At 35.1% G+C, this 19150-nt stretch overlaps 3 protein-coding genes across 3 annotated transcripts; 1 reads left to right on the top strand and 2 right to left on the bottom strand.

Annotated features, from left to right (window-relative positions):
- Nucleotides 1-1779: 1779 nt before the first annotated feature.
- LOC133335955 (uncharacterized) lies at nt 1780-3676 on the bottom strand. The gene is made up of 3 exons (XM_061544249.1): nt 3456-3676; nt 2875-3397; nt 1780-2772 (listed from the first exon to the last, which is right to left on the bottom strand). Exons 1-3 carry the CDS (start codon nt 3674-3676, stop codon nt 1780-1782), a joined length of 1737 nt encoding a protein of 578 aa, XP_061400233.1.
- Nucleotides 3677-5011: 1335 nt separating this feature from the next.
- LOC133335954 (uncharacterized) lies at nt 5012-7016 on the top strand. The gene is made up of 3 exons (XM_061544248.1): nt 5012-5328; nt 5389-5911; nt 6027-7016. The coding sequence occupies exons 1-3, from the start codon at nt 5012-5014 to the stop codon at nt 7014-7016; spliced, it is 1830 nt and encodes a 609-aa protein (XP_061400232.1).
- A 10804-nt stretch (nt 7017-17820) lies between these two features.
- Nucleotides 17821-18813, bottom strand: LOC133335966 (uncharacterized; the record flags this gene model as incomplete). Its single annotated transcript, XM_061544260.1, has 1 exon — nt 17821-18813. A coding segment is annotated over one exon (993 nt), but the record flags the coding sequence as incomplete, so codon positions are not given.
- Nucleotides 18814-19150: the final 337 nt, after the last annotated feature.

The raw sequence follows: 19150 nt of genomic DNA, 5'->3' as shown, positions 1-19150 counted from the left end.
AATCTGTTTAAAAAATCCACGCCTATAGTTGGAATATCAAAAATCTGTTTAAAAAATCCACGCCTATAGTTGGAATATCAAAAATCTGTTTAAAAAATCCACGCCTATAGTTGGAATATCAAAAATCTGTTTAAAAAATCCACGCCTATAGTTGGAATATCAAAAATCTGTTTAAAAAATCCACGCCTATAGTTGGAATATACCTTTCAAAAATCTTTTTAAAAAATCCACGCCTATAGTTGGAATATACCTTTCAAAAATCTGTTTAAAAAATCCACGCCTATAGTTGGAATATACCTTTCAAAAATCTGTTTAAAAAATCCACGCCTATAGTTGGAATATCAAAAATCTGTTTAAAAAATCCACGCCTATAGTTGGAATATACCTTTCAAAAATCTGTTTAAAAATTCACGCCTATAGTTGGAACATACCTTTCAAAAATCTGTTTAAAAAATCCAAGCCTATAGTTGGAATATACCTCTCAAAAATCTGTTTAAAAAATCCAAGCCTATAGTTGGAATATACCTCTCAAAAATCTGTTTAAAAAATCCACGCCTATAGTTCGAATATAGCTCTCAAAAATCTGTTTAAAAAATCCACGCCTATAGTTCGAATATACCTCTCAAAAATCTGTTTAAAAAATCCAAGCCTATAGTTTGAATATACCTCTCAAAAATCTGTTTAAAAAATCCACGCCTATAGTTTGAATATACCTCTCAAAAATCTGTTTAAAAAATCCACGCCTATAGTTCGAATATACCTCTCAAAAATCTGTTTAAAAAATCCACGCCTATAGTTTGAATATACCTCTCAAAAATCTGTTTAAAAAATGCACGCCTATAGGTTGAATATACCTCTCGAAAATCTGTTTAAAAAATCCACGCCTATAGTTCGAATATACCTCTCAAAAATCTGTTTAAAAAATCCACGCCTAAAGTTTGAATATACCTCTCAAAAATCTGTTTAAAAAATCCACGCCTATAGTTCGAATATACCTCTCAAAAATCTGTTTAAAAAATCCACGCCTATAGTTTGAATATACCTCTCAAAAATCTGTTTAAAAAATCCACGCCTATAGTTTGAATATACCTCTCAAAAATCTGTTTAAAAAATCCACGCCTATAGTTTGAATATACCTCTCAAAAATCTGTTTAAAAAATCCACGCCTATAGTTTGAATATACCTCTCAAAAATCTGTTTAAAACAGTTTGAATATACCTCTCAAAAATCTGTTTACAAAATCCACGCCTATAGTTCGAATATACCTCTCAAAAATCTGTTTAAAAACTCCACGCCTATAGTTTGAATATACCTCTCAAAAATCTGTTTAAAAAATCCACGCCTATAGTTCGAATATACCTCTCAAAAATCTGTTTAAAAAATCCACGCCTATAGTTTGAATATACCTCTCAAAAATCTGTTTAAAAAATCCACGCCTATAGTTTGAATATACCTCTCAAAAATCTGTTTAAAAAATCCACGCCTATAGTTTGAATATACCTCTCAAAAATCTGTTTAAAAAATCCACGCCTATAGTTTGAATATACCTCTCAAAAATCTGTTTAAAAAATCCACGCCTATAGTTTGAATATACCTCTCAAAAATCTGTTTAAAAAATCCACGCCTATAGTTTGAATATACCTCTCAAAAATCTGTTTAAAAAATCCACGCCTATAATTCGAAAAATATCGAACAGCTGTAGTATTTTAAATTTCAACATTTAATAAATGTCCAATATATGTTGACATACAGAAAATGTATGTTAATAATTTATTTTTTTTATAATTTATTATTTTTATTCACCCAATATTTGTGATAAAATACTTCCGTAAGAAATACCACGATAGCTACAACATCACCCAAAATCACCGCATAAAATGCCATACTCAATTCGGACATATCGAATAATTCATCTTCGCGGTGATATTTCATGTTTATATACCCTGTATCCAATTGGAATTTTTTCCAATATTCAATTAAGCCGAAATCAGTTGTCCATATTAGAAAATCGTTTAACTGATTACTCAAATACGAATGTTTGGCCATATAGATACATGTCTTAAATCCGATAATATCGTAGGGTATTATTTGAAATACCTCGCTCTTGCGCATGACACGAATATTGTATTGCAAATAATCTATAGCCGATACTCCGACAGTATGCTTGGCATGTTCCTTGGGCAATGTTAATAAATATTCCAGAGTATAACTTTCGGGCCTATTCGGTAGGATGGTGTAGTTAAGACCTTGCAGTTCCGAGGTGTGTTTAATTATGTTATTCATACGTTGACTGAAAACAATGTGGAAATTGCGATTAACTAAATCATTAAAATCGACGGGTGGTGCAATCTGCAGATGTGATCGTATCATGTGAAATAGATAACCCAAATAGATGCTACGCAGAACCATGGTAAAGAATATCCATGCCATGGCAAAGACACGCATCTCCTTATATGGTGGCATATAGACAAAAGGCATTCCCAACATACTGACGAAGACATCGGTGACGGGCTGGACCGGCGGTGTGTGGCGTAAATGACGCAGGGCGTAGACAACCAAGACGACTATTGCACTAGTTAGTAATAAGACCAGCCATGTGCTCGTTTGAAAGGGGTGTATTAGGACCTCTGATTTACTTATGCGTAATGCACTTCTCAACATCACCACCGATATAATCGATTGATAGTAATTGATGCTTGATGTGGCCACCCTATTTCGTTCAGCATTGTGTTGATATGAACCCACAGCTAAATCCAATTGGCGATCGTTTAACTGAAAGAAAAACAGGAACGAATATTTAATAATATATTAAAAAAATCCACGCCTCAAATATACTTCTAAAAATCTGTTCAGGAGAGTAAAATCTGCACTCACCATTTTTAAAACTCCCGTAGTGGTTCTATTCGGAAATATCTTACCCCGACCACTCTCATTAAATAATTGCATTTCAACCTTGAAATTAAGTCGCTTGCTCAACAGTCTCAATAAACGCCCCTCAAAGCCACCATTCAATTGCAGCGTTCCCTCCTTATCCGTTGTTACCGATAAAAACGGAGGTATATTCCAAACGGCCACTCGAAGAGGACAACCATAAAAATTTTTCAATTTATTTGGAAACAATGTCATCGTTCTCGACATTGATGTACCATTAAAAGTATTTATGCGGATAATTTCAACTTTGCCACAATTTTGCGGTGTAAAGGGGTAATAGGTATATAATTCCATTTCGCCCTTAACCGTTTGTATTTGAATATTACAGTTAATTAAATGATTCCGCCAACAATATTCGAATATTTTTTGCATATCCCTGCGCACCATCGAATCCGATCTCTTAAGGAAGATGTAATAGCATTCATTGTGATCATTATCCCAGGTGTGGGCTGTTAGATCTGTTGCTCTGATAATCGAAAATTTTAATTAGGGATATTATTTATAGGTGTGTGTGTCCCACTTACACAAAACTTTCATATGAATCAACCAGGACCATATTGAAATCGGTTATATCATCCACCCGGCGTCGTTCTCCCTTCTGCACATTGACAATTTGCAAAACATATTGACCCAATCCTTCATATGCTTCATCCAGCATATCATTGTAGAATATCGCACTGGATTCACGTTCCGTCGATATTATCAGAATAAAACTTTTCACCCATTTCACGAAGTAATTACACATAACATGAAGTAATCATGCCCCAACCAGGGTCTTCAATTCCAATTCACTGCCACCCAATTTATTCTGGTAGGCCTGATACAGAGCGGTAACGTTCATGGTTCAACTACAACTACTAGCTACGGGGGCATGAGACATGGATTTTTATAAAGAAATTTTCGTCAATGATTAATGTTACAGAGAGTGTCATTAAAAGTTATGCACGTGTTAGAAAGTTTTTATGTAACTTTGTATTTGTCTTTTGGAAACATTGTTTGGAAGTGAGGTCATTAAAAACATACGTTAATTTTCACGTAATTTGTATGTACGTATTTTTAAGCGTGAATTTTTATTATTCCTCTCAAATATCTGTTTAAAAATCCACGCCAATAGGTGGTGTATTTCTCTCAAATATCTGTTTAAAAATCCACGCCAATAGGTGGTGTATTTCTCTCAAATATCTGTTTAAAAATGTACGCCTATAGGTGGAGTATTCCTCTCAAATATCTGTTTAAAAATCCACGCCTATGGGTGGAGTATTCCTCTCAAATATCTGTTTAAAAATCCACGCCTATGGGTGGAGTATTCCTCTCAAATATCGGTTTAAAAATCCACGCCTATGGGTGGAGTATTCCTCTCAAATATCTGTTTAAAAATCCACGCCTATAGGTGGAGTATTCCTCTCAAATATCTGTTTAAAAATCCACGCCTATAGGTGGAGTATTCCTCTCAAATATCGGTTTAAAAATCCACGCCTATAGGTGGAGTATTCCTCTCAAATATCGGTTTAAAAATCCACGCCTATGGGTGGAGTATTCCTCTCAAATATCTGTTTAAAAATCCACGCCTATAGGTGAAGCATTCCTCTCAAATATCTGTTTAAAAATCCACGCATATAGGTGGAGTATTCCTCTCAAATAACTGTTTAAAAATCCACGCCTATAGGTGGAGTATTCCTCTCAAAAATCTGTTTAAAAATCCACGCCTATAGGTGAAGTATTCCTCTCAAATATCTGTTTAAAAATCCACGCCTATAGGTGGAGTATTCCTCTCAAATATCTGTTTAAAATCCACGCCTATAGTTGGAATGTTTCTCTCAAAAATCTCTTTTAAAAATCCACGCCTTTGGTTATGTTGTTCCTTACAAGGATATGTTTGAAATATTTGTAGGTACTTTTTTACCCTTGTATGACCTCACTTCCGAACTTTGTTTCCAAAAGACAAATACAAAGTTACATAAAAACTTTCTAACACGTGCATAACTTTTAATAACACTCTCTGTAACATTACTCATTGCCTAAAATTTCTTTATAAAAATCCATGTCCCATGCCCCCGTGGATAATAGTTGTATTTCAACCATGAACGTTACCGCTCTATATCAGGCCTACCAGAATAAATTGGGTGGCAGTGACATGAAATTGAAGACCCTGTTTGGGGCCTGTTTACTCCACATTATCAGCCATTATTTCGTGCGATGGGCAAAAAGTTTTATTCTGATAATATCGACGGAACGAGAATCCAGTTCGATTTTCTATAATGATATACTGGATGAAGCATATACCGGATGGGGACAGTATGTTTTGCAAATTGTCAATGTGCAGAAGGGAGAACGACGCCGTTTGGATGATATAACCGATTTCAATATGGTCCTGGTTGATTCATATGAAAGTTTTGTGTAAGTGGGACACACACACACCTATAAGTAATATCCCTAATTAAAATTTTTGATTTTCAGAGCAACGGATCTAACAGCCCACACCTGGGATAATGACCACAATGAATACTATTACATCTTTCTTAAGAGATCAGATTCAATGGTGCGTATGGATATGGAAAAAATATTCGAATATTGTTGGCGGAAACATTTAATTAACTGTAATATTCAAATACAAACGGATAAGGGCGAAATTGAATTGTATACCTACTACCCTTTTACACCGCAAAATTGTGGCATAGTTGAAATTGTCCGCATAAATACTTTTAATGGTACATCAATGTCGAGAACGATTACATTGTTTCCAAATAAATTGAAAAATTTTTATGGCTGCCCTCTTCGAGTGGCCGTTTGGAATATACCACCATTTTTATCGGTAACAACCGATGCGGAGGGAACGCTCCAATTGGATGGTGGCTTTGAGGGGCGTCTATTGAAAGTTTTGAGTAAGCGATTTAATTTCAAAATTGAAATCCAATTATTTGATGAGAGTGGTCGGGGTAAGATATTCCCGAATGGATCCACCACGGGAGTTTTAAAGATGGTGAGTGCAGATTTTTGAGAGGCCTTGATTTTTTAAACAGATTTTTAGAAGTATATCTGAGGCGTGGATTTTTTAGATATATATTTTTAAATATCCGTTCCTCTTTTGCTTTCAGTTAAACGATCGCAAATTGGATTTAAGTGTGGGTTCATATCATCACAATGCTGAACGAAATAGGGTGGCCACATCAAGTGTCAATTACTATCAATCAATTATATCGGTGGTGATGTTGAGAAGTGCATTACGCATAAGTAAATCAGAGGTCCTAATACACCCCTTTCAAACGAGCACATGGCTGGTGTTATTACTCACTAGTGCGGTGGTCGTCTTGGGTGTCTACACCCTTCGTTATTTACGCCATACACCGGCGGTCCAACCAGTCACCGATGTCTTCGTCAGTCTATTGGGAATTCCTTTTGTCTATATGCCACCATATAAGGAGATGCGTGTCTTTGCCATGGCGTGGATGTTCTTTACCCTGATTCTTCGTAGCATCTATTTGGGTTATCTCTTTCACATGATTCGGTCGCATCTGCAGATTAAACCACCAGTCGATTTTAATGATTTAATAAATCATAATTTCCACATTGCCGTTAGTCAGGCTATAAATAACATAATAAAACACACCTCGGAACTGCAAGGTCTTAACTACACCATCTTACCGAATACGCCCGAAAGTTATACTCTGGAATATTTATTAACATTGCCCAAGGAACATGCCAAACATACTGTCGGAGTATCGGTAATAGATTATTTGCAATATAATATTCGTGTCATGCGCAAGAGGGAGGTATTTCAAATAATTCCGTATGATATAATTGGATTTAAGACCTGTATCTATATGGCCAAACATTCGTATTTGAGTAATCAATTAAACGATTTTCTAATATGGACGACTGATTTCGGCTTAATTGAATATTGGAAAAAAGCCCAATTGGATACGGGTTATATAAACAAGAAATATCACCGCGAAGATGAATTATTCGATATGTCGGAATTGAGTACAGTATTTTATGCGGTGATTTTGGGTGATGTTGTAGCTGTCGTGGTATTTCTTATGGAAGTATTTTATCACACAAATTGGGTGAATAAAAAGAATGATTAATACAAACAATTAATAATTAACATAAAAGTTCTATATGCAAAAATATATACTGGACATTTATAAAATGTTGAAATAATATTTTTTAATATTTTTAGAGGAATATTACAGTTATAAGCGTGGATTTTTAAATAGATTTTGATCAAACTATAGGTGCGGATTTTTGATTTTTGGATTTTTATAGGCGTGGATTTTTTAAAAAGATTATTGAGTGCAATATTTTAATTATAGGCGTAGATTTTCAGCTATAGACGTGGATTTTTAAAATATATTTTGGATCTTTTAAACAGAATTTTCAGAGGAATATTCAAGCTATAGGCGTGGATTTTTAAACACACATTTTTGAGAGGAAAATTCAAGCTATATTCGAAGGTATATTCGAATTATAGACGAGAGGTATATTCGAACTACAGACGCGGATATTTTAAACAGATTTTGAGAGGATTACTCCAAATATAGGCGTGGTTTTTATACCCTCCACCAAAGTATGGAGGGTATATTAATTTTGTCATTCCGTTTGTAACTCATCGAAATATTCATTTCCGACCCTATAAAGTATATGGGCAATATTGCCAATTTTTTAATATTCCATTTTCAAAAAATCAGTTTTTTTGTTTTTGTGGCACATCAATGATTTTTGGTACACATATAGAGAAAATGTTCTGACTCCGAAACCGTTCGCGATCAAATTTTTGGTTGATGCGCGCAAAAGTTATCGAGGTTTTAATGTTGGGCATAAGAAAAAAATCTTAAAATTACGCCGTTTATTATATTGACCAAAAACGTTGAATTACATCTTCCTCCGTAAAATAAGAATATGAATATATAATAATAATCACGAAAAAGTTGCACATCTTCGCGAAATATGAGAAAAATAATAAAAATATAGGAGATTACGTCAATATTTTCATTATGTTAATGACATACACACACACCTAAAAATTAATTTAAAAATATCTACATATTCTAAACACCATGATGAATCAAATGATATCAAAATCACACAAGTCCGTGTAGCGGTTTGTAAATCAGAGCGAAAACAAATCAAGATATTGAGGAAAAATATTTGTTTTTGGTTCGAAAAAATAATGTCATCATATTTTTTTAATTTTATACAAGAAATTTCAGAAAAAAATGTTGGGGTTATTCTGCTATTTTACCCGAATTTCGCCGACAAATTGACATATTTAAAAATAATCACATTTGGTGTATAAGTATACACCTTGTGGATTGTAGCAAGACCCTTCCGATAAATCTTTGGTTTCTATAAATAGGAATAAATCTTAAAATAAAATAATATTATGAAATATACATTTTAAATTGCGTATAAATCGCGTAATTCTCAAAATCATTTGATGCGCATGAGGTTTCCAGGAAGTACTGACGTTTATCTTCCAATCTATGCATGTTTTGCGAAATTTCATTTGACGGCTAAGATGTGCCGCACGTTACATTGAAGTACCCAAAAAATCGTAAAACGCGAATAATTTCCGAAAACTCCATATGCCATTAACGCGCATCCGATTTCGGTGTGCACCGTAAAAAAATACATCGATCTATACCGATTTCAATGTGGTCCATTAAGAACCATGGATGTGCCAGCTCACACTATTTTTGAGATAAATTGCGTCTAAATCGTGTAATTCTCAAAATCATTTGATGCGCATGAGGTTTCCAGGAAGTACTGACGTTTATCTTCCAATCTATGCATGTTTTGCGAAATTTCATTTGACGGCTAAGATGTGCCGCACGTTACATTGAAGTACCCAAAAAATCGTAAAACGCGAATAACTTCCGAAAACTCCATATGCCATTAACGCGCATCCGATTTCGGTGTGCACCCTAAAAAAATACATCGATCTATATCATTTCAATGTGGTCCATTAAGAACCATGGATGTGCCAGCAAAATCTATTTTTGAGATAAATTGCGTACATCTCTCTTTCGGCTGAAGTTGTTAAAGTTCTCTTTTCGAAAAAGATCAAAATCCGTATGAGGTCATTTATTGAAGAGGAAATGATACACAGAAAACGCAAATAAATCCGCGATATTTTCAAAATCATTTTTTGTCAAATTTCGTGTTTTTGGAAGGCCAGTTCCCGCCGTTCTAGTAGATGGATTTTCACTAAGAAGGTTTTATATCATCCGAAACGTAAACCAGTAAGGAAAGTAGTAAAGTCGGACGGGGCCGACTATATGATACCCTTCACCACTATGGGTATATTAAACAGAACTATTAACATGAAATATATATGGGAGCTATATAGACCGATTTTCTCGAATCTTGGCAGACATCACTCTAGGCTCAATTCAGTACGTTATGCCAAATTTCGTGCAAATCGAAGGATATATAGGGACTTTGGTGCACCATTTACATGAAATCGGACGAAACTATATATGGGAGCTATATCTAAATCTGAACCGGGCCCCCAGGGCTTCCCCCTGTGTACGTCCCTGATGGCAGGTATATATAAATCTGAACCGATTTTCTCAAAACTCGGCAGACATTACTCTAGGAACAATTCAGTACGTTATGCCAATTTTCGTGCAAATCGAAAGATATATAGGGACTTTGGCGCACCATTTACATGAAATCGGACGAAACTATATATGTGAGGTATATCTAAATCTGAACCGATTTTCTTAAAACTTGGCAGACATCACTCTAGACTCAATTCAGTACGTTATGCCAAATTTCGTGCAAATCGAAAGATATATAGGGACTTTGGTGCACCATTTACATGAAATCGGACGAAACTATATATGGGAGCTATATCTAAATCTGAACCGATTTTCACGAAACTTGGCAGACATAATTCTAGGCTCAATTCAGTACGTTATGCCAAAATTGGTGCAAATCGAAAGATATATAGGGACTTTTGATGCACCATTTACATGAAATCGGACGAAACTATATATGGGAGCTATATCTATATCTGGACCGATTTTCACGAAACTTGGCAGACATCATTCTAGACCTAAATGATTAGGCTGTACTAAATTTCGTGCAAATCGAAAGATATATGTGGACTTTGGTGCACCATTTACATGAAATCGGACGAAACTATATATGGGAGCTATATCTAAATCTGGACCGATTTTCATGAAACTTGGCAGACATCATTCTAGACCTAAATGATTAGGCTGTACCAAATTTCGTGCAAATCGAAAGATATATGTGGACTTTGCTGCACCATTTACATGAAATCGGACGAAACTATATATGGGAGCTATATCTCAATCTGGACCGATTTTCATGAAACTTGGCAGACATCATTCTAGACGTAAATGATTAGGCTGTACCAAATTTCGTGCAAATCGAAAGATATATAGGGACCGTTTACATTAAATCGGTTAAATATATATATGGGAGCTATATCTAAATCTGAACCGATTTTTCCCAATTTCAATAGGGTTCGTCCTTAGGCCGAATAAGTGACCTATGCCAAATTTCATCCAATTCGGATCATAAATGCGACCTGTACTTTGTTTACAATTTAACATGGACAGACAGACGGACAGACGGACGGACGGACGGACATGCATAAATCGACTTAAAAAGTGATTCTATGCATATTCTCAAAAGGAACCATGTGTCTATCTCGTTTCCTTTTGCCTGTTACAAACATATGCACAAAGACATAATACCCTGTACCACAGTGTGGTGAAGGGTATAAAAACCTTATTGATCGCGGGTAAGCATATCATTCAGTTGACAGATCTAAAAATTTGGCCCGAAAAACAGGTTTTTTAGAAATTTGATCGCACAAAATTCGCATCTTCGGATGAGCATTACTCTGAAGCTGTGCATACTATATACACAAAATACATATCAGATGACGCAGATTCGCGACTACAATAATCTTATAATCGATTTTTATAAATTCCTGTTTGCGTATTAAAGCAAGAAGTAAAATTAAAAAAAACACTCAACATCGAGCTTCAAAATGTCAGCATCATTTAAAGGTAGATGCAGTGAAAATTTTGAAAAATGATACATAAGGGGCGTAGTCCCCATTTTGTTGGCTTCTAGTTTTATTTTGACTCGAAGACCGTGCAATGAGTGGCTTAGTCACAAATCGATAGAGAACATAAAAAAACTGGTTCGCCTCAACGTGTTTTTACACATTTTTTTTTACATTAAAGAAGACACAGTTTCCACCAAAATATAGTTTGGAGGTCAATATCATGAACAGTTTGCAACGACAGATCAATTAACACAAAACTATTCACTTTTTTTCATATACTTAAGTAGTTCCCGAGTTATAAAGAGGTGAACCTCCGCTTCAGCTATGTTAAAAAATTGGCAATATTGCCCATATATATTCTTGATCAGAGTAAAATTTTAAGACAATATAAGCATGTCCGTCTGTTGTAATCACTCTAGCGTCTAAACGAGCTGAGATAGATCGCCAAAATTTTGCACAGAGTCGTCTTTTGTCTGCAGGCAGGTCATAGGCATAGCTCCCATATAAGGGTACCCCAAAATTGTCGGTATTTTGGGGTTCTTGAGCGCGTTTTTCAACCAAATTCGCTGAAATTTGCTACATTGGGTTCGTATTGGGTACTAAATGTCAACACAAAAAATTATAAATAAAAGTTCATATTTTGGGATAGCCCCCATATAAGGGTACCCCTAATTTTGCGGTATTTTATTTGGGGGGGGGGGGGGGGGGGCGGTTGATCGCATTTTTCGACCGAATTCGCTGAAATTCGGTACTTTGAGTTATTATTGGGTAGGAAATCTCTATACTAAAAATTATAAATATAGGTCAATTTTTTCGGGTAGCCCCCATATAAGGGTATCCCCCAATTTTCGGTATTTTAATCTTGAGCGCGATTTTCAACCGAATTCGCTGAAATTTGGTACATTATGTTCTTATTGGGTGTCAAATGTCCCCACAAAAAATTATAAATACAGGCCCACTTTTTCTGGTAGCCCCCATGTAAGGGTACCTCCCAATTTGCAGTTTTTGAGAGGTTTTGACCGAATTTTTCCACCAAATTGGCTGTAATCTCTCCACAAAAAATTATAAATATAGGTCAATTTTTTCGGGTAGCCTTAATATAAGGGTAGCTGCAATTTTCGATATTTTGAGGTTCTTGAGCACGTTTTTCAACCGAATTCGCTGAAATTTGGTATTTTGTAGTCGTATATGGTATCAAATCTCCCCACCAAAAATTATTAATATTCACCCCTTTTTAGGGGTAGTCCCCATATAACCCCCTTTTCTACATTAAAATAGTTATCTGATTTGTTCCGGGTGTTGCGGTTGGGTAGTCGTTACGGGCAATAGTCAATTTTTACTCTACAAAGACTGTTTAGCCATCTGTTGTAAGCATTCCGCCTTCTAAAGATATTGTGATAAAAAAACTCAAATATTACGATAATGAAATATGTCGATAGACTTTTAGGCATCTCCTCAATATAGTGATACCTCCTGAAGGAAAGAATTGAGATAAACAATTAAAATATTGGGTTCAAAGTTGGTATATACCAGTCATTAATTAGGCATAGCCCTCATATAATGATATCCACAAATATTCAATATTGGTCCCCCTTTAGACATACCCTCAGATAACTTTGTAATCTAAATTACAGTAGTTTGTCCATTTTCTGGATCTTACAGATTTTAGGAAAAATCCTCATTAAAAATTGCTGATGTTTGTATTTGGTGTACATAATGGTTTACATAAATCGGTTTGTAGAATTATCGGTATATGCCCACTTTTTGGTATGTTCCCTATATTTCCATTGCATATATATGTCAGTATAAATATGGTGGAGGGTATCCAAAGTTCGGCCCGGCCGAACTTAACGCTTTTTCACTTGTTTAAATATATCTTTAAGAGGAACACTTCAGCTATGGGCGTCGATTTTTTAAAAAGATTTTTGAAACGTATATTTGAACTAAAGGTGTAGATTTCCATGTTCCAAGGTAGTCCCCATGAAATTTCAACCCACCTCCAAAATTCGCAATTTTGGGGTTTTTGGACACACTTTTTAACCTAATTGGATGTAATTTGGTATTTTGGAGTGCGATATAGTTCTCCTTATTCCTTCCTACTAAAAAGATCAATATTAGTACATATTTTAGGAAAGTCCCCATATAAACTCCAATGTTCGGTATTTGGGGGAGCATGAGCACGTATTTCAACTAATTCGGAATTACACACATATCGAAATTCAGTTCACTTTAAATTAAAATTATAAAATATTGACTCTTTATGGGAGAGGGACCAGAAGGAGAGGACCGACGGCTCCAACCATTGGATTTGATCTAAGCATCAAAAGATAATAGGTTGTGCAAAGTTTAGTTTAAATCGGACATTTCCTTCGCCTAATATTGGATTTGTAAATGTTGACCATTTGTGGTGAAGGTACAAGAAGGAGTGGACAATGTTTCTCATCTTCGGACTTGATCTAGGCCTTTTAAAGGTAATAGGTCGTGCATGGTTTGGTTCAAAACGGACAATCCGTTCGCATGGTGTTATAAAATTAAGTTAAGTTTCAGCAAAATGTTGACCCATTTCAGGAAGAGGTACCAAAAGGAGTGGAGCGATCAAAGTGTTTATAACCTGATTAGCCATAAGGCAGAGGGTATACAAATCTAAAAAATAAGTAGCATTCAAAAATCTGTTTAAAAAATCCACGTCCATAGTTGAAATATTCCTCTCAAAAATCTTTTTAAAAGTCCACGCAAAAACATTCATCCTTCCAATATTTGTAAGTAATTTTCCCCTTTATATGGCACCACGTACATACATATAACGGAACAATTTACATATGAATGTATTTAATGACCTCACTTCCGATCTTTGTGTCCAAAAGACAAATACAAAGTTATATAAAAACTTCCTTACACATGCATAACTTTTAATGACACTCTCTGTAACATTAATCATTGATGAAAATTTCTTTATAAAAATCCATGTCCCATGCCCCCGTAGCTAGCAGTTGTAGTTTAACCATGAACGTTACCGCTCTGTATCAGGCCTACCAGAATAAATTGGGTGGCAGTGAATTGGAAATGAAGACCATGTTTGGGGCCTGTTTACTCCACATTATCAGCCATTACTTGGTGACTTGGGCGAAAAGTTTTATTCTGATAATATCGACGGAACGTGAATCCAGTTCAATTTTCTATAATGATATTCTGGATGAAGCATATAGCGGATGGGGACAGTATGCTTTGCAAATTGTCAATATACAGAAGGGACAACGACCCCGAGTGGATGATATAACCGATTTCCATGTGGTCCTGGTGGATTCGTATGAAAGTTTTGTGTAAGTGTGACACACACACCTATAAATGATATGCCTAATTATCATTTTTGATTTTCAGGGCAACTGATCTTACAGCCCACACTTGGGATAATGATCACAATGAGTACTATTATATCTTTCTTAAGAGATCGGATTCAAAGGTGAGCAGGGATATGCAAAAAATTTTCGAATATTGTTGGCGGAATCATTTAATTAACTGCAATATTCAAATACAAACGGATAGGGGCGAAATGGAATTGTATACCTATTACCCGTTTACACCGCAAAATTGTGGCAAAGTTGAAATTATCCACATAAATACTTTTAATGGTACATCTTTCACGGGTAAGGAGAGATTGTTTCCAAATAAATTGAAAAATTTTTATGGTTGTCCTCTTCGAGTGGCCGTTTGGAATATACCACCATTTTTATCGGTAACAACGGATGCGGAAGGAACGGTGCAATTGAATGGTGGCTTTGAAGGGCGTTTATTGAAACTGTTAAGTAAGCGATTTAATTTCAAGGTCGAAATCCAATTATTTGATGAGAGTGGTCGGGGTAAGATATTTCCCAATGGATCCACTACGGGAGTTTTAAAGTTGGTGAGTGCAGATCTAACATATTTTAATGTTTAAACAGATTTTTGATAGGTATATTCGATCTATATGTGTGAATTTTTTAAACGAAATTTTGAGAGGTATACTTCAGCCGTAGGTGTGGATTTTTTAAATATATTTTTGAGAGGTATATTCGAACTATAGGTGAGGATTTTATATATATTTTGGAGGGGGAAACTCCAACTATAGGTGTGGATTTTAGACAGATTTTTGGCACAAGACATGGATCTTTTAAGCAGATTTTGAAGACGCATGCATTGAGAGGTATACTGCAGCTATACGTGTGGACTTTTTTATCAGATTTTTTAAGAGGTATATTCGAACTATAGGTGTTTGCTTTTTTACAGATATTTGAGAGAAATATTCCAAATATGGGAATGGATTTTTAAATAGATTTTGGAGACGTACTCTTTAGGTATACGTGTGGATTTTTTAAATGAATTTTTAGAGGTGTATTCGAACTATAGACGTGGATTTGTTAAACTGATTATTGAAGGGAATATTCTAACTAAGGGCATACATTTGTAAACAGATTTTTGAGGGGTATATTTCAGCAATAGGCATGGGGTTTTTAAGAAGATTTTAAAGACGCATACTTTAGCAAAAGGCACGGATTTTTCAAACAGATTTTTTTTCATACAGATTTTTGAGAGGTATACCTCAGCTATAGGTGTGGACTTTTCGAACAGATTTTTGAGGGGTATACCTCAGCTATAGGCGTGGAGTTTTCGAACAGATTTTTGAGAGGTATACCTCAGCTATAGTCGTGGATTTTTCAAACAGATTTTATTTGAGCTATTTTCCTTTTTTCTTTCTTTCAGTTAAATGATCGCGAATTAGATTTTGGTATGGGTTCATATCATCAAAATGGCGAACGAAATAGGGTGGTCACATCAAGTGTCAATTACTATCAATCGATTATATCGGTGGTGATGTTGAAAAATGCATTACGCATACGTAAATCAGAGGTCCTAATACATCCCTTTAAAACGAGTACATGGCTGGTGATATTATTCACTAGTGCAGTGGTCGTCTTGGTTGTCTACTTCCTGCGTCATTTACGCCATATACCGGCAGGCCAACCTGTCACCGATGTCTTCGTCAGTATGTTGGGAATGCCTCTTATCTATATGTCACAATATAAAGAGATGCGTGTCTTTGCCATGGCGTGGATTTTCTTCACCCTTGTTCTGCGTAGCATCTATTTGGGTTATCTCTTTCACATGATACGATCACATCTGCAGATCGCACCACCCGTCGATTTTAATGATTTAATTAATCGCAATTTCCACATTGTTGTTAGTCAACGTATGAATAACATAATAAAACACACTTCGGAACTGCAAGGTCTTAACTACACCATCCTACAGAATACCCCTGAAAGTTATACTCTGGAATATTTATTAACATTGCCCAAGGAATACGCGAAGTATACTGTCGGAGTATCGGCAATCGATTATTTGCAATATAATATTCGTGTGATGCGTAAGCGGCGAGTATTTCAAATAATACCCTACGATATTATCGGATTTAAGACCTGCATATATATGGCTAAACATTCGTATTTGAGTAATCAATTTAATGATTTTCTAATATGGGTACGTGATTCGGGTTTATTGGGATATTGGAAAAGGATCCAATTGGATACGGGGTATATAAACATGAAATATCATAGCGAAGATGAATTATTCGATATGTCCGAATTGAGTATGGCATTTTATGTGGTGATTTTGGGTGATGTTGTAGCTATTGTGGTATTTATTATGGAAGTATTTTATCACAAATATTGGGTGAATAAAAAAATAAATAATCAACATAAATGCTCTGAATGTAAAAATATATTCGAAATTTATTAAATGTTAAAACTTAAAAACTTAAGCCTGTTTTTTAATATTTTGAGTGGAATATAAGCTTAGATATTTAAAACAGATTTTTGAGAGGAATATTCCAGCTACAGGCGTGGATTTTTAAATCGATTTTTGAGAGTAATATTCAAACTACAGGCGTCGATTTATTAACCAGATTTTTGAGAGGTATACTACAGCTATAGGCGTGGATTTTTTAAAACAGATTTTTGAGAGGTATACTTCAGCTATAGGCGTGGATTTTTTCCAACAAATTTTTGAGAGGTATACTTCAGCTATAGGCGTGGATTTTTTGAAACAATTTTTTGAGAGGTATACTTCAGCTATAGGCGTGGATTTTTGAAACAAATTTTTTGAGAGGTATACTTCAGCTATAGGCGTGTTTTATAGGCGTTTTTTTTAAAAAATTTTTTGGGAGGTATGCACTATAGGTGTGGATTTTTAAACAAATTTTTGAGAGGTATACTTCAGCTACAGGCGTGAATTTTTTAAACAAATTTTTGAGAGGTATACTTCAACTATAGACGTGGATTTTTTGAAACAAATCTTTGAGAGGTATACTTCAGCTATAGGCGTGGATTTTTTTATACAGATTTTTGAGAGGTATACTTCAGCTATAGGTGTGGATTTTTTTAAACAGATTTTTGAGAGGTATACTTCAGCTATAGGCGTGGATTTTTTTAAACAAATTTTTGAGAGGTATACTTCAGCTATAGGCGTGGATTTTTTAAACAAATTTTTGAGAGGTATACTTCAGCTATAGGCGTGGATTTTTTAAACAAATTTTTGAGAGGTATACTTCAGCTATAGGCGTGGATTTTTTAAACAGATTTTTGAGAGGTATATTCGAACTATAGGCGTGGATTTTTTAAACAAATTTTTGAGAGGTATACTTCAGCTATAGGCGTGGATTTTTTAAACAAATTTTTGAGAGGTATACTTCAGCTATAGGCGTGGATTTTTTTAAACAAATTTTTGAGAGGTATACTTCATCAAAGGCGTTACATTTATTTGAATTCTATAAACTATATTACAAGCTTTAATTTTTAATCTTAATCTTAATCAAATAACATTCTCAATTTCTTCACCTTCCTCGACAGTACTTCCAAAATAAATGTAAATATCGCCACCATATTCAGTACCCCGCAAATAAGATAAATACCCAGCAGATCATTTTGTTTGATCATTTTATCTTTCACTTGCTGGGAATTCTTTGAAGTTCGGGTGTCAAAATATCGCTTCATATAATACCCCAAAAGGCCACTCGATCTCATATCCCTAATTGTAATATCGAATTGGCGAGCCAAATATGTATGCTTGGCGAAATAAATCGACAGCTGTTGCTTCATAACCGTCTCCGGAATTGTGTAGAACATTTCAATTTTATCATTTTCCTGGGTATAATACATTAAAAATTCCTTCGAGACCACGGCATAGGTTTTGCGATTCAGATGTTCTTCCATATATTTAATGGCGATCATTTCATCGCTTGAATTTAAAATTATCGGTTGTAGATTATGACGATATCGCTGGCGGTAGAATGGTATATTCTCAACATCAAAGTAGGTGTAGTGATTCATTATCGAGATATAATGCTGATTTGTGGCATCCTGTAGGCTAAGGGGTAATTTATTGTAGATATCGTTACTGAACAGATAGTAGAGGAGGCCAGAGTAAATCGATCGTAAAAGGAATGTACCCCATATCCAGGGTCCAAGCATTAAATACGAATGTCGATACTCGATATTTTCACGAATTGGTAAACCAAAGGTAGTTGTTAGCATCGAAAAGGTTCGCATTGATTTGGGATGTTGCAGGCGTATCAAACGGGTCACAGTTAAAATTAGTGCGACACAGAGTATAATTACACCCCACGTTTGTAGGTGAAAGGGATACGCCAGTACTTCGAATGTGTTGAATACATGGGGCCGGAGATAAATTGCCCCAATCACCGAACTTTGAAAATGCGGCACAGTATTTGTATAGAGCTCCGTGGTAATCGATCGTTTGCGATAATAACCGAAGACGAAGTCTGCTGTACGATTTACCAGCTATTTAGAGAAGTAAATATAAGAAAAAATATAAAAACTAGATTAGTAACATCGAAAAATTAAACTCGTGGTCCCCAAGAATGGATCAAGAGACATTAGATTTACTATATAGAAATTGAAAAATGGGAAAGCCGGAAAAATCGCAGAAGGTGTCCGGAATGGATGTATAAAATATATTTTTCATATGACCCGTATAAGGCGTGGATTTTTTAAAGAATATTTTTTCATCGACCCATCATTACAAGGCGTGGATTTTTTAAAGAATATTTTTTCATCGACCCATCATTACAAGGCGTGGATTTTTTAAAAGAATATTTTTTCATCGACCCATCATTAC

This window comes from Musca vetustissima, unplaced genomic scaffold (assembly GCF_032173495.1).
Source record: "Musca vetustissima isolate MV318-11 ecotype Yass unplaced genomic scaffold, APGP_CSIRO_Mvet_v1 utg164488, whole genome shotgun sequence".
NCBI classification, from domain to species: Eukaryota; Metazoa; Arthropoda; class Insecta; order Diptera; family Muscidae; genus Musca; species Musca vetustissima.
This window is presented reverse-complemented; position numbering and strand designations above follow the sequence as displayed.